General features: G+C 36.2%; 1 protein-coding gene across 3 annotated transcripts in view; it reads right to left on the bottom strand.

Moving 5' to 3' along the window:
• Window positions 1-2,642: 2,642 nt before the first annotated feature.
• The window catches only part of LOC308688471 (NACHT, LRR and PYD domains-containing protein 12-like), a 52,067-nt gene continuing 38,677 nt past the window's right edge, over window positions 2,643-16,032 (bottom strand). For 2 of the 3 annotated variants that reach the window (XM_081361524.1, XM_081361523.1), the window contains 6 exons: window positions 11,579-11,749; window positions 7,185-7,355; window positions 5,888-6,058; window positions 3,531-3,701; window positions 2,895-3,068; window positions 2,643-2,787 (listed from right to left, as the gene is read on the bottom strand). In XM_081361524.1, coding sequence (XP_081217650.1) covers window positions 2,754-2,787; window positions 2,895-3,068; window positions 3,531-3,701; window positions 5,888-6,058; window positions 7,185-7,355; window positions 11,579-11,749 — 892 coding nt within the window. In that variant the 3' untranslated portion in view covers window positions 2,643-2,753. Of the gene's footprint in view, window positions 2,788-2,894; window positions 3,069-3,530; window positions 3,702-5,887; window positions 6,059-7,176; window positions 7,356-11,578; window positions 11,750-16,032 lie in introns of all 3 variants that reach the window. The other variant, XR_014029901.1, reaches the window with a different exon arrangement.

Genomic DNA, 16,032 nt, shown 5'->3' with positions numbered 1-16,032 from the left:
TAAGCACTTTGGTCAATTATGGTTGTTTTTAAACGTGCTATATAAATAAAATTGAACTGAACTGAATTAATAAAGACATCATATAAACATCAACCAGAAGAAAACAGACAATGGCATACGTTTAATTCCTTCAAACAGTGTCTTCCAAAAACGCTTTATTACCGCCTGTCCTCCGACTCCTGCTGCTTCCGCAATCCGCAGACAGAAGTGTAGATGTCAGAGTGCGATGATTGAGTGCCAGGAAGAGGAGAAGATCACCAATCACATCAATCGGATCTTCTTCTTCTTTGAGATTTTATTGGCGGTTGAACTGGTGTATTACCGCCACCGACTGGTATGGAGTGTGGATCAAAATTACATTTTTATATCCTCTCCTACAAATTAGTTATTGAAAAATAAAACTATAACATTAATTTCCAGAGTCATTTTGTAAAATATCTCTTAATATAAATTGCATTTGTATTTTTTCCAAATTTTGCATTAGAATCCTTCTTTCAGGCTCGTATTTCTGACAGTATAGCATAACATGTTCCAGTTTCTTCTTGCCCACAAAATTCACACCTTCCCGTATCATGTTTACCCATTTTATAAAGTGTACCATTTAGTCTTGTATGTCCAAATCTCATCCTTGATATTATCATCTCATCTCTCATGTTTTTTCCTGCACTTCTCATTTATCCCACTTTGAATTCTGTAAAACCATCGACCTTTCTTTTCCATATCCCATTGTTTTTGCCACCTTACCTTCAATCTTTCCTTAATAATACTCTTGATTTCATTCTCACTTATAAAACTTAAAGGGGGGGTACCATGGTGTTTCATGTATTCAGAGTTGTTTACAGTGTTAAAGAGATGGATTCTCATGTTAAACATGGGCAAAGTTTTAAAAAAATATTTTGGACGAATAACGGAGAATTTCTGTGCCGAAAATCTTACTTCCGGGTTGGTGCAAGTTTCGGCTGGGTTTTTTTCGACCGTGGATCTAATGACGTAGACCAGAGTGGAACTCCTTATATGAGCATTTCTCTCGGAAAAGCTCATCCGCGCGCACGTCGACCAGAGGAGAACGAGACCGCGCACATCAACGCGCTTCAACAGGAAATCATCGGCAGCCAGCGCTGCATAGGATTTGTTCAAGAATGTCTCCAAAAAACTGTGTATTTGGATGTGAGAGAGCTTACCGTGTCCAGCTTTCCAAAGAACCCAGTGTTACAGGAACAGTGGATGCAGTGGAGGCAGCAACGGAGTGTAGGAAGTGCGGTTGTGTGTTCTGGCCATTTCAGTGACGAATGTTTTATTAACAAGGCTCAGGTCGACGCTGGATTTGCAAATCGTTTGCTATTAAAACGTGGAGTGGTCCCAGTGATAAAAGACCCCATTCATGTAAGTACAACTGGATCAGATTTCTGTCTTTTGCTGGAAATCAAAGACTACCGCTTGACTCTATAGCTCCGCCTCCAGGAGCTCGGCTTTTTCCGGAGAGAATCGGAAAGCTGTATTTTTCTTTTATAAATTTAATAAAACTAAACACTTTTTTGAGATATTAAGGATGCACTACTACTCTATAGGTACTCAAGATTAACATGAGATTAGGTGAAACTGTGCATGTTATGTACCCTTTAAGTTAATGTCGTTGTATTTTGTGGCTTATTTTGCTGCCTTATCTGTCATTTCATTTCCTTGGATACCAATATGTGCGGTCACCCATAAAAATATCACGGTAAGTCCCATCATTTTAATTCTGTATAATGTTTTCTGTATTTCTATTAAAATGTCTGGTCTACTTTTCCGAATGCATCGATCGGATCTATTCTGATATTTTCTAAGTTTAGAGGACACTTTTGTCAATGTCTACATTATAACTGTTTATTTTTTATTTTTTATTATTATTATTAATTATTATTAATAATAATAATTAATAATAATTAATTATTATTATTATTATTTTATTTTTTTTATTCTACTTGTGTGTTCTGTGATATTTATTATTGCTCGGTATATTTTTTTTGCGGCTACAATATTAACTATTAGTTTGACTGTTTTCTGAGATTGTGTAGGATATATTTGAGAATATGTGTGATTAGCGCTCTTTCCCGCCATTTGTTTAATCACAATTCAATTGTAAATTTACAAACATCAACAATTCTGAGAAGCCATTCTGTTCCAAGAGCAAACTTCGCTTACTTTAGTGTATAAGATATGCTATAATTAGCCTAATTTACATATTAAAATGTTGTGTTTGTGCTGAAAGGAATAACTGATTTAGTTTAAATATTGATGGTGTAGCACTAGCTGTTTCTGAAGCGATTAATATAGGCTCACTCATAGTGATCATGTGATGACAGACATTTGCACCTTAATCACAATAATTTGACTTTCACACACACCGACATAAAGACAGAACAATAATAATGTGACAATGGCAAATATCCTCTTCAGATGAGTTTCAATCAAATCTCAGGAAGACTTTCGACAAAGACATTAAAATCATCATCATCATCATTAAACCCTATAAATAATCCAGTTCCCGAAACACAGATGAAACTCAGCTCTGAAGTTCATTACTGTTACTGTGATTGTGTTGAGCTGCTCACTTTACTGAGATGGATGAATAATAATAAAAAAAAAACAATTCACTAATAATAGATAAATGATAAGAAAACTTTATTAGATATTATACAAAATATTAATGTACATTTATACACAGTAAATCCAATAAAGGTCACATGACTTCAGTGTTGATGATGATGTCTCTATATTGACCCCATAGTCACAGCCGTTGAATAACTGTCAGTAAATAAAACACAGACAGTAACACATGCATTACTGACACATCTGATCAGAGGATTGACTAGTTCAAGTGACATTATTATATGATATGAATCAATACTTACTGCAGTGTCTTGATCTTATAATGTGGATTATCTTTTAAAGCAGAGAGACTCTTCACACTCTTCGCATCTCGTAGATTATTCCCAGACAGATCCAGTTCTCTGAGGTGTGAGTTTGATCTCAGAGCTGAAGTCAGAGCAGCACAACCTTCAGCTGCGATATTACAAGATATCAACCTGTAGAACAACGACACACACTTTAATCTCTCAGTTCAGATAACTTATAAACCTTCCTCAAATTTCATCAAGATCATATTTGATACATTTGAACATGATTTTTCACAAAAGATGAATGGATAATCAAGTAAACCTAAGTTGCTTCAGTGCAGAAAATGATAATCTTGAAATATTACTAACATTATAAAGGTTATTCTTATGTTTACTTAAAATCCGTAAAGATTCCACAGCAAAAAGTCACATGACCCATGAGCTGAAGGGACACGTTTTAAAATTATACTTGCCTTTTACTTGCTAAAAAAAAACTATAAACCATCAACCAGACAACAGAAGGCAAGTAGTAGATTGTGTGCAACAGGTTTTTGATCATGTTGATAATTTAGATCAAATATGATACAGTAGGAATTAAAGGGTTAAAATAATATTATTCTAGTCTCAGTTAAGATTAATGTATGATCTTACTCCAGTTTCTCCAGTTTACAGTGAGGATCCTTCAGTCCATCAGAGAGCAGCGTCAGACCTTTATCTCCTATTATATTCAGAGTCAGATCCAGTTCTCTGAGGAGTGAGTTTGATCTCAGAGCTGAAGCCAGAGCAGCACAACCTTCAGCTGTGATCTCACACCTCCTCAACCTGTAGAACAACGACACACACTTTAATCTCTCAGTTCAGCAGGAACTACACAACCACAGAGAGACTGCGATATTAAATACTAAGGGCCAGATTTTCTAAACAGGGCAAATTATCGTGAGAGCGCAATCCCATAAAAGTGCCGATGGGAGTGGAAAGTTCTGAGTTTGATCGACTGACGAAGCGGAAGTTAAAGAACAGAGACTCAGCCGGATCATTTCCATAAAGACCAACACAATCTACCAGTTAGCGTCTTGTTTCAGACCGGCTGTTTTTGGGCGGTAAATAATGGCTCAAACACCAGCGGCCTGATGTATAAACGTTGCATACGCACAAAAAAGCATTGAAATGTGTGTACGCAATTTCCCACGCACAGATCGGGATTTATAAAAAATAAACTAGTGTAAATATGTGCGTACCGTGCGTACACACCCTTTTACTGGAGTGAGTGAAGTAATGAAGTGAACAGAATGATTGAAACTGTTTTACATCTGATATACACATTTAGGTTAAATATGCCACTCTCATTAATGGAGTTAAGCACTGAAATTTAATGAAATCATTGTCCAGAAGTTACAAAATGTTTTATTAATTTAAATAGAAATATTTGTAGTGAATGCACTGCTTTTGAACACTTTTCCTGTGGCATGCTGTGTTTTAATGTTTTAGCCAGCGAGGATTGCTTGGCACATGATAATTGTGCTTTATATTCTGATCTAAATAGCAGATGTTCTGAGAAAATATTTTCACGCAAATAATGATCAATGATGAGCACTTGACTCCGTCTAAGCAGATTAGCAGCGACACAGACGGTATAATGACAGGCAATGAAGAACTCGCTCGCTGATCGAACGGTCCATTGGTCGGGTTGAATAAGTGCGCTGACTCAGTGCTGTACGATCTGCTGCACGCAGGAGCTGTTGGTGTCGAGCACAGACAGAGAGGAGCCCAATCATAACCACTGTCATGCTCTTCACACCATTAAGAAAATACTATTGTGTTTGAAGGATAGAATTGGAAGGAAACAGTAACGTTTTACATTTAAAATGTTTTGTCAGTGACGCTGAGTCAGACAATTATTTACACTGCAAACAAAATATATATAATCCCCAGGACCAGAGTTGAGAACCACTGACATAAAATGCATATAAATATCAGTCGTCACTCTATATCTGCCAATAACATGTCTTAGTAAGATGATATTTAAATGCTTAGTTTTATGATCAAAGCTCTGTAATTTTAAAACATATAATGTAATGCAATACAATTATGACTGAGAGATAAACTAATAAACCTTCCTCAAAAGCCTGATGATCATATTTGATACATTTGAACATGATTTTTCACAAAAGATGTATGGATAATCAAGTAAACCTAAGTTGCTTCAGTGCAGAAAATGATCATCTTGAAATATTACTAACATTATAAAGGTTATTCTGATGTGTACTTAAAAAATCCATAAAGATTTCACAGTAAAAAGTCTCATGACCCACGAGCTGAAGGGACACGTTTTAAAATTATACTTGCCTTTTACTTGCTAAAAAAACTATAAACCATCAACCAGACAACAGAAGGCAGGTAGTAGATTGTGTGCAACAGGTTTTTGATCATGTTGATAATTTAGATAAAATATGATACAGTAGGAATTAAAGGGTTAAAATAACATTATTCTAGTCTCATTTAAGATTAAAGGTGAACTAAGTAACTTTTTACCTTAACTGAACAGCTTCGGAGTCATTGGAATGGTTATATTACTTATTTCGGGTTGAATGGTGGTCGTTTCGCACCCGCCCCCGGTGCCCGTGAGCGGAAAATACGCACTTGCAACTTTGGGGCGGCGGGCCACCGGCCGCCGCGTCAGGAAGTCTCGCGTGATATCAGGTCTCGCGATGTAAACAATTGCTTTACGGCCAAAAGAAATCTGCTAAAATGCCGTCATTATTGCGCTCCCTCACGCTGTTCGAACCCGAATGAAGAAGACGTTTTAAAGAATGTCCCATCTGCTTTGATGTCGTTGATCTGCTAGCCTCTGGTGTCTGAGAATAGCCAACGAGTTTTTACAACAGTGTTGTCAAATATCTTTTCCGAAGCTGTGGGGGGAGCTCTAGAGAGAAACCTTCGAGCAAAAAGCGAGAATACAGCGAAGAAATCCCGAAGTTACTGAGCCCCGCTTTAATGTATGATCTTACTTCAGTTTCTCCAGTTTACAGTGAGGATCCTTCAGTTCATCAGAGAGCAGCGTCAGACCTTTATCTCCTATTATATTCTGAGTCAGATCCAGTTCTCTTAGGAGTGAGTTTGATCTCAGAGCTGAAGCCAGAGCAGCACAACCTTCATCTGTGATCATACACCAACTCAACCTGTAGAACAACGACACACACTTTAATCTCTTAGTTCAGCAGGAACTACACAACCACAGAGAGACTGAGATATTAAATACTAAGGGCCAGATTTACTAAACAGGGCAAATTATCGTGAGAGTGCAATCCCATAAAAGCGCCGATGGGAGTGGAAAGTTCTGAGTTTTATCGACTGACGAAGCAGAAGTTAAAGAACAGAGACTCAGCCGGATCATTTCCATAAAGACCAACACAATCTACCAGTTAGCGTCTGGTTCCAGACCTGCTGTTTTTGGACGGATAAAACTTTGTGAATATTACATGTAATGCTTTTTTTGTCTTCATTTATAAATATTTTATATGTATGAATATATAGCCATACATGGTCAATGCATATATTGCAGTATATTGAAAAATATATGCACTAGTTTGCCATATATGGAAATGTATTATGTAATATATCGCATTACATTTTGCAGTATTTTCCCATATAGTTTTGTTCTGTAAGGGTGTTTACACTGCAAAAAAATTAAATAAATAAATAAAAGAATCCCCAGGACCAGAGTTGAGAACCACTGACATAAAATGCATATAAATATCAGTCGTCACTCGATATCTGCCAATAACAAGTCTTAGTAAGATGATATTTAAATGCTTAGTTTTATGATCAAAGCTCTGTAATTTTAAAACATATAATGTAATGCAATACAATGATGATTGAGAGATAAACTAATAAACCTTCCTCAAAAGCCTGATGATCATATTTGATACATTTGAACATGATTTTTCACAAAAGTTGTATGGATAATCAAGTAAACCTAAGTTGCTTCAGTGCAGAAAATGATCCTCTTGAAATATTACTAACATTATAAAGGTTATTCTTATGTTTACTTAAAAAATCCATAAAGATTTCACAGTAAAAAGTCTCATGACCCACGAGCTGAAGGGACACGTTTTAAAATTATACTTGCCTTTTACTTGCTAAAAAAACTATAAACCATCAACCAGACAACAGAAGGCAAGTAGTAGATTGTGTGCAACAGGTTTTTGATCATGTTGATAATTTAGATCAAATATGATACAGTAGGAATTAAAGGGTTAAAATAACATTATTCTAGTCTCAGTTAAGATTAACGTACGATCTTACTCCAGTTTCTCCAGTTTACAGTGAGGATCCTTCAGTCCATCAGAGAGCAGCTTCAGACCTTTATCTCCTATTATATTCCCAGACAGATCCAGTTCTCTGAGGTGTGAGTTTGATCTCAGAGGTGAAGCCAGAGCAGCACAACCTTCATTTGTGATCTCACACATCCTCAACCTGTAGAACAACGACACACACTTTAATCTCTCAGTTCAGCAGGAACTACACAACCACAGAGAGACTGAGATATTAAATACTAAGGGCCAGATTTACTTAACAGGCCAAATTATCGTGAGAGCGCAATCCCATAAAAGCGCCGATGGGAGTGGAAAGTTCTACGTTTGATCGACTGACGAAGCGGAAGTTAAAGAGCAGAGACTCAGCCGGATCATTTCCATAAAGACCAACACAATTTACCAGTTAGCGTCTGGTCTCAGACCTGTTTTTTTTTTTTGGGCGGATAAAACTTTGTGAATATTACATGTAATCCTATTTTTGTCTTCATTTATAAATATTTTATATGTATGAATATATAGCCATACATGGTCAATGCATATATTGCAGTTTATTGCAGAATATAAGCACTAGTTTGCTATATATGGAAATGTATTATGTTATATATCGCATTATATTTTGCAGTATTTTCCCATATATTTTTGTTCCGTAAGGGTGTTTACACAAAAAAACAAAAAACAAAAAAACAAACAGGACCAGAGTTGAGAACCACTGATGTAAAATGCAAATATCAGTCGTCACTCTATATCTTAGTAAAATGATATTTAACCCTCTGAGGTCGACAAACGCGCCGGTGTGTTTTGCTGCATTTTCTCCACATTGTAGCACTATAAACTTAAATTTCTCCGTCATTTATGGTCATACAGAAAAAAGAAATATAAAAAAAGAATCTGTGGTATTTCTACTTTTGTATGTGTCCACTTACAATCAAATCAAAACATTGTGCTTTTGTAAAATAAAGAAAATAAACAGGGTGTGCGTTCTGCCTCTCCGTCGCGGTGAACTTTTTTTTCTTTAGCACGTCTATAAACTGAAACAAAACTCAGCGAATACTTGTCACACATTTATGAGCCATACACCTTTATAAACATTTAAGTGTGTACTTTTAAATGATCGGATTCAAAACGAAAACAAATATTCTCTGTTTAAGTAATTTGTATAAAACCAACAAGATGTCCAGCTTCTCAAACGCTTCCTAATTATTTTTTAATTTACCACGCCCACTCGCGCAAAAGATATTCACATGCAAATCTCCACATGGAACGCGATCGCCCTCATTACCTCAACAACAAAACACTTCACTTCACTTTTCGTCGGGTTTGAAAGACGTGCCTGAGCTTAGATTGGATTTACATCAGAAGAAGAAGAACGATATTTGAAGACAAGAAAGATAAGGTAAGAAATTCTTACATATTAGTTTGCTATTGTTGCATAAATTTCACATTGCAGTTGAACTGTTGCTAGATATATAGTGAATATTATAATATTTAGACCCGTGTTTACTGTTACTGTGTTTGTGGATATCTGCTCAAACGTAGATATGTATATGGTAGGCCTAACCATAATGTTTTATATTTGAGCGCGATCGCGTTTGAATGTATCATATTTTTGATCGCGATCGCGTTTTAATGTATCATATTTTTGATCACGATCGCGTTTGAATGTATCATATTTTGGAAAAGCAAAACGCTCCAAACGGCTTCATGTTTTTACTATTATCTCATTTCATATCATCATAACTAATGGAAACATTTGAAGTAACATGATAATCAATATATTTTTCTCTACCTTAGTTGTTACTGAAATCTTTTTGAAAATATATATAGGCTGCTATATTGTTATTATTTTATGCAGCACTGCGCATAGCCTATACCTACAAGGCACAACAAAACTGGTGTTCATTATATAATATATTGTTGGAAACATTTGTGTGAGTGTGTGTATTCTGTGAATTTTAAAAAGCAATTTTAACAAGAAAAATCTAAAATGTATTCCCAAAATCGTGCAGGCCTTTCTCTTGATATCAGTATGTTCACTTTTTTTTTTTTTTTTTTTTTCAGGGCCCAGATGCCACTGAGTCCTGCTGACTTCAACATTCACAGTACATGTCTCTGTACATGAACATGGTAAAGTGAAAATCAAACACCTTAGAAAATGAAAGGTATGTACAATGTTTTTAGGAATGGCACAAAGGTCTCTTTCTTCAATAAGTGCTTTTTTGTTGTGTATCTTTGGATTATGTTGTGTTGTAAATAAATCCAAACAATTTTAAAAGCCATTCTTTTTTAAATCTCCTCATTCTTTGTGCAAGGGTGGTCAGAATGATGGGCCCTGATAAGCTCCTAATAGGGCCATTAGGGAGGTTCTTTGTCTTTCTCAGGTGTGGAAAGCTTTCATATTAATGAGATGATCCGCCCCTTTGCATATTGCTTTCTAACACAAAACACGTCGTAAATTTTTTAAATCAATATATTGTCTTCTCTGAATGAGCAGTCAGGGTGATTCTCACATAGTTTTAGAGCAAATATTCTAGGCTACGTCATACAATTTTCAAAAGTCTTGTGAAGAAATAATCAGTATGGGTTTCATGACCTTATTTCAGTGAGAATTTATTTTTGTATTTTCACAAACCACGCATAAATGTCATTATCTCAAAACTACAAACTTTTACATACATGCTGCTGATATATTATTGTAGCAGAGTTTGTGCTGAATACAGTGTAATTAGACTTTAGCCATGAAAATGTCACAAGTAACAGAAATAACCACAAATGTCAGAGCATGTCAGAACACCTCCAGGGCCCAGAAAACAGCTCAGACCCCAGAGGGTTAAATGCTTAGTTTTATGATCAAAGCTCTGTAATTTTAAAACATATAATGTAATGCAATACAGTGATGATTGAGAGATAAACTAATAAACCTTCCTCAAAAGCCTGATCATCATATTTGATACATTTGAACATGATTTTTCACAAAAGATGTATGAATGATCTAGTACACCTAAGTTGCTTCAGTGCAGAAAATTATCATCTTGAAATATTACTAACATTATAAAGGTTATTCTTATGTTTACTTAAAAAATCCATGAAGATTTCACAGTAAAAAGTCTCATGACCCACGAGCTGAAGGGACACGTTTTAAAATTATACTCGCCTTTTAGTTGCTAAAAAAACTATAAACCATCAACCAGACAACAGAAGGCAAGTAGTAGATTGTGTGCAACAGGTTTTTGATCATGTTGATAATTTAGATAAAATATGATACAGTAAGAATTAGGGTAGGTAATCCTGTTCAGAAACACTTTTTTTTATACTGGGTGAAATGGTCTTTCCATCCTGATAGTAGTCAATACATTATGTTTAGAAAAAGGAATGAAAAAAATCTGACCTCTGTAGCAGCTGCAGGACAGTAAAAACTCTGACCAATCACTGCCATTCGGTGCGAATGTAAAGAACCAATCAGATGCCTTCATGTCTCGTGCCCGAGCCCCACTGCGCGCGCTGCCCTGCGTGCACTGACTCATCACATGTCACCGTTCCCGGAAATATTCAGCTCAAAGCACCTGCATATGCAGTCAGCGAAGGCAAACAAGGCAAAAACTACTTCCTCGGACCCTGCCCGCACTCTTGAACGACCTCCTCTGCTTCGCCCTCAACCCCGGACCTGTCCTCGAACCGACGATGCGGTACTTGTCTCCGGACTCGGAGTGTACGTTAGTCTTCATTAGAGTCAACAATGTTTTCATCATGGAAACTCTTACATGAAAAACACCGTATATGTTATGAATCTTACACGAAATTCACCTTCATCACAGTGTAACTGATGGTAATGGAAAAACGTGTATCAATGCAACCTGTTTTTAGTTTTGCCTTATAAATATAGCTCGTTACCGAATGAAACTTTACCATTATCGATATGCTAGCTTGATAGTGAGTACTAAAATAAATCTTATTTGTTTATATTCATAGTGATAAAGTTAGGTATTTTATTACATGTGATTCTGACATGATGTCACTGTATGTACTGCGCTCCTTCCTCTCCACTCGTCTCAGGTAATAAATGCGTCTTCCAGCTGAGCCTGAGCGTTTGGCGTCGCGCGTTCATGTGTTTTGGGGGCGTGGCTTTGGAAGGAGCTCAGAAGGGAGGGGGTGGGAGTGAATGGAAATAATGAGCTGTGTTTATTGCAGATTAAAAGGTCTACAGTCACTCGATTTTTATATTTTCTTTTTCAGAGTACTTACATTTTAATTATGTATTGGTATATAAAGACAGTTTAAACAAATTTGGAATGTTTTTTTTTTTTAGAAAAAGGATTACCTACCCTACCTTTAAAGGGTTAAAATAACATTATTCTAGTCTCAGTTAAGATTAATGTATGATCTTACCCCAGTTTCTCCAGTTTACAGTGAGGATCCTTCAGTCCATCAGAGAGCAGCGTCAGACCTTTATCTCCTATTTCATTCCCATTCAGATCCAGTTCTCTGAGGTGTGAGTTTGATCTCAGAGCTGAAGCCAGAGCAGCACAACCTTCATCTGTGATCTCACACATACTCAACCTGTAGAACAATGACACACACTGTTAGACCTTACCAGGTTTTTTACAGTAAAATGTACTGTTAATTGAACAGTTCTTTACTGTAATCTACAGTATGTTACTGTAAAAATACCATGCACTAAATAAATTAAAACTTCAGTTAACTAATTTCACTTGCAGAAACCGACTGCTTTAAATTGACCTACAGTCATTTAAATGTATAAACTAACATTCATAATGCACTAATAATGTGAGCAAACTATTACTGTGAATTTTCATTTGAAACCACTTAAAAAAAATATTGTAAATAAAGAGATTACATCGTCTGTTAAATAAAGCAACATGCAGCATATCATCAGTGTTTCTAGATCTTCTCCTGGACTGAAGCACAGGCTCTACTCTTCAGCACAACGGTGACCCAAAAAATTTATTTTACAGTAAACTACTGGCAACAGTGTTGCCAGTATAAACCTGTTTTATACCACGCAGTTGTTATTGAGATGTTTAATTGAAAATGTTTGGTTTGAAGTTACCATTATATAGATCAGTGTTTGCTTTAGTTGGGTTCTGGACTCTTGACCTTTTAACGTCAGTTTTTCTCTTGCTTGAACTGTGTTTTTTGCAAGCCACTCTTGTGCATACATACCTTTTGTGTGTGCAGTTTGTTAAATTGATTATGATGACAAAAATCATCCTTTAGCCTGTTCATTCACTAATCTCATTCAGAGTTTAATTCTGTATCAAAAGTGTTACATTACCACCGCTGTGAAACTATAGCAATCACTTACAATGACAAATTTCTTTAACACATCAAGCACAACCAAAGAAACAGAGCTACACTGTCTTGCAGAAACACAGAGATATCAAAAATCAGCACATGTCTCTCAACAATGGTGGCAATATTTTTATTTATTCATACTGCAGTGCATGCTGGGAGTTTTATACTATCCTGGAACCCAGCATGCATTGCGACATGAAACTTGATTGTCACCATTGTTGAGATTCATGTGCTGATTGTTGATGTCTGTGTGTGTCTAAATCAAGCAGGAGTTCGAAGTGTATTAATGCACTGTATTGTTTCAATATCTTTCACAATAAATGTTAACCGAAACATTGCTGGATTTCATGTTGTAGATTCACAGATATATGATTAACAAATATTAAAACCCATAAATTCAAAGCTTATACACAGGAAGAGAACAGTGAATCAGACATGTTCAGGATGATCATCGTATCATCATAACAGCCAAAAACACCTGATCATTTTCCTCTTGACTTTTTCTTGCCATAACAAATGTGTTTTATAAACTCACTGTTAAAACAGCCAGAGAGAAATTTATAGTTGAAAGTCAAGAGCCCAACTAAAGCAAATACTGATCTCCATCATGGTGACAACAAACTTTATATTATATTCAATAAAACATCAACAACTTAATATCTGTTAATTCTCAACAATAACTTTTGTAGGCTACATGTATGAAAGAAATAATGTTAAACTGGTTTGTAAACTGGTTTCACACTCGGTGGCTGGAAGTCTGTTCTTGTTTCTCTGTCCTTCAGTGATTCTGCTTATCAGGTGTTCATCAGTGTCTCAATTCACTCACTCCTTTTCATTCACTACTTCAAGGGGACTATATTAGTGAACTAATGTAGGGAATAGTGAATGAGGGTATAGGGTTTCAGACCTGCTTTTTTTGGGCGGTAAATAACGGCTCAAACACCAGCGGCCTGATGAATAAACGTTGCATAGGCACAAAAAAGCATTGAAATGTGTGTACGCAATTTTCCACGCACATAACGGGATTTATAAAAAATAGAGTAAATATGTGCGTACCGTGCGTACACACCCTTTTACTGGAGTGAGTGAAGTAATGAAGTCAACAGAATGATTGAAACTGTTTTACATCTGATAAACACATTTAGGTTAAATATGCCACTCTCATTAATTGAGTTAAGCACTGAAATTTAATAAAATCATTGTCCAGAAGTTACAACATTTTTTATTAATTTAAATAGAAATATTTGTAGTGAATGCGCTGCTTTTCAACACTTTTCCTGTGGCATGCTGTGTTTTAATGTTTTAGCCAGCGAGGATTGCTTGGCACATGATAATTCTGCTTTCTATTCTGATCTAAATAGCAGATGTTCTGAGAAAATATGTTCACGCAAATAATAATCAATGATGAACACTTGACTCCGTCTAAGCAGATTAGCAGCGACACAGACAGTATAATGACAGGCAATGAAGGACTCGCTCGGTGATGGAACGGTCCATTGGCCGGGTTGAATAAGTGCGCTGACTCAGTGCTGTACGATCTGCTGCACGCAGGAGCTGTTGGTGTCGAGCACAGACAGAGAGGAGCCCAATCATCACCACTGTCAGGCTCTTCACACTATTATGAAAATACTATTGCATTTGAAGGACAGAATTGGAAGGAAACCGTAATGTTTTACATTTAAAATGTTTTGTCAGTGACGCTGAGTCAGACAATTATTTACACTGCAAAAAATATATATAATCCCCAGAACCAGAGTTGAGAACCACTGACATAAAATGCATATAAATATCAGTCGTCACTCTATATCTGCCAATAACATGTCTTAGTAAGATGATATTTAAATGCTTAGTTTTATGATCAAAGCTCTGTAATTTTAAAACATATAATGTAATGCAATACAATGATGATTGAGAGATAAACTAATAAACCTTCCTCAAAAGCCTGATGATCATATTTGATACATTTGAACATGATTTTTCACAAAAGATGTATGGATAATGAAGGGTTAAAATTTAAGAATATGTTTTCAGATATGCTTCCTTACATAACATCACGGTAAAGAATATTGTATTTAGTGTTTAAGGGTAAGATAATGATTATGCTCAGCAAAGTTGCCTTTACTCTTTTCTCCTAATTGTCTGTAAATGGCTCTTGGAGTCCCAGTATCACTCAGAACTGATGGGATTAGCACACTGAGAATCTCACCTTTTGTTCTGCAAATGGCTTTTGGACCCAAATGGCCCTTAGAGCCTTATGCTGATTGAATCAGGATTGAATAGACCCTCAGTCTAGGGTGTTACCTTAACCTGTATACTCATTTGCATGCTTTGTTCAGAGTCTCCACCTCTATGTAATCCCTCCCCCTTGGAATGTATATAACTACAATGCATACTGTATTAGAGTTAGATCATGTTGGAAGTTTCTACAGCCGCGTACGGAGGAGTTCTCAATAAAGAATAACTTCCGTTGAACGCGATCCCGACTGTCTCCTGGTCTCTGCTTTGAAGAAAGAAAAACTTTACAACAGATGGTGCCGTGACCCGGATGGAGAAACTGAAACTCAACAAAGAATGAACTTTCCAGACGGAACCTTGAAAACTTCAAGCTCAAAGATCTCAACCAAGCTGACTGAGTTCCAGACTGAATCTTCTGAATCCAGATTGAAAACTTCAAGCTCCAAAAAGATCTCAAAGACTGAATTTTTCCAGACGAAATCTTTCTCTACAAATGAAAGACTTGGTGAGTTTCACTCCATTAAAAGAACCAATGCAGACCAGTACAAATGTTTTCCTCTGCGCCGTTCAGAGAAGTAGTTAACAAACAGCTGTAGAGTTTGGTTAACTAAAGATAAGCCTCTAAAAAGTTTTCTTTTAGAGATGAAATTGATCCTCTGTTGTTGACAGGGAAGATTAACAGTTACATGTTAATATTGTGTGTATGCTCTTGCTAGAGAAGACTTATCTGTAAGCTAGAGAATTAGCTTTAGAATTAGATTTAGCCTCATGTGCTAATAAGATTGTACCCTCTGTTTGCAAGACAGTAGAGAGAAGTTTTTTTAGTGTTTGTTTGTGGTAACAAAAATTCACAAAATGTTTAGGAAAAGTACTAGACAGATTACACCTTTTTGGACAGATAGTGAATTCAAGTCTTTGTTATCAGAGCACATGGACTCCATCGTGACTAAGCCAGTCAGATTGAATTTAACCAAGAAATTTGGCATTGATCCAGAGAAAGTGTGGTCAATTGAAGATTGCAAGAAAGTGTTGAGTGCATGTATCAGGAAGAAAAATCTGAAAGGCATCATCTTTTGTCACCGAGAATTTAGCTTATCCATTGCACAAGAACAAACTCGTTGTATAGATAAGTTGAAAGAACAGATCAAACAATTGCAGACTCAGGTGTCCTGTCTCAAGACAAACGTGGGCCATAACAAAGCCTCAACCAAATGTGATTTAGAAGACCAACAGTCAGATGAAAGCTATCCTGATTTACAGTCTTTTGATAGTATAGAAGACAATGTCAATAC

Source organism: Scardinius erythrophthalmus (assembly GCF_964197995.2).
Source record: "Scardinius erythrophthalmus genome assembly, chromosome: 3".
Lineage (NCBI taxonomy): Eukaryota > Metazoa > Chordata > Actinopteri > Cypriniformes > Leuciscidae > Scardinius > Scardinius erythrophthalmus.
Note: the sequence above shows the minus strand (reverse complement) of the source record. Positions and strands in the feature narration are given on the sequence as shown.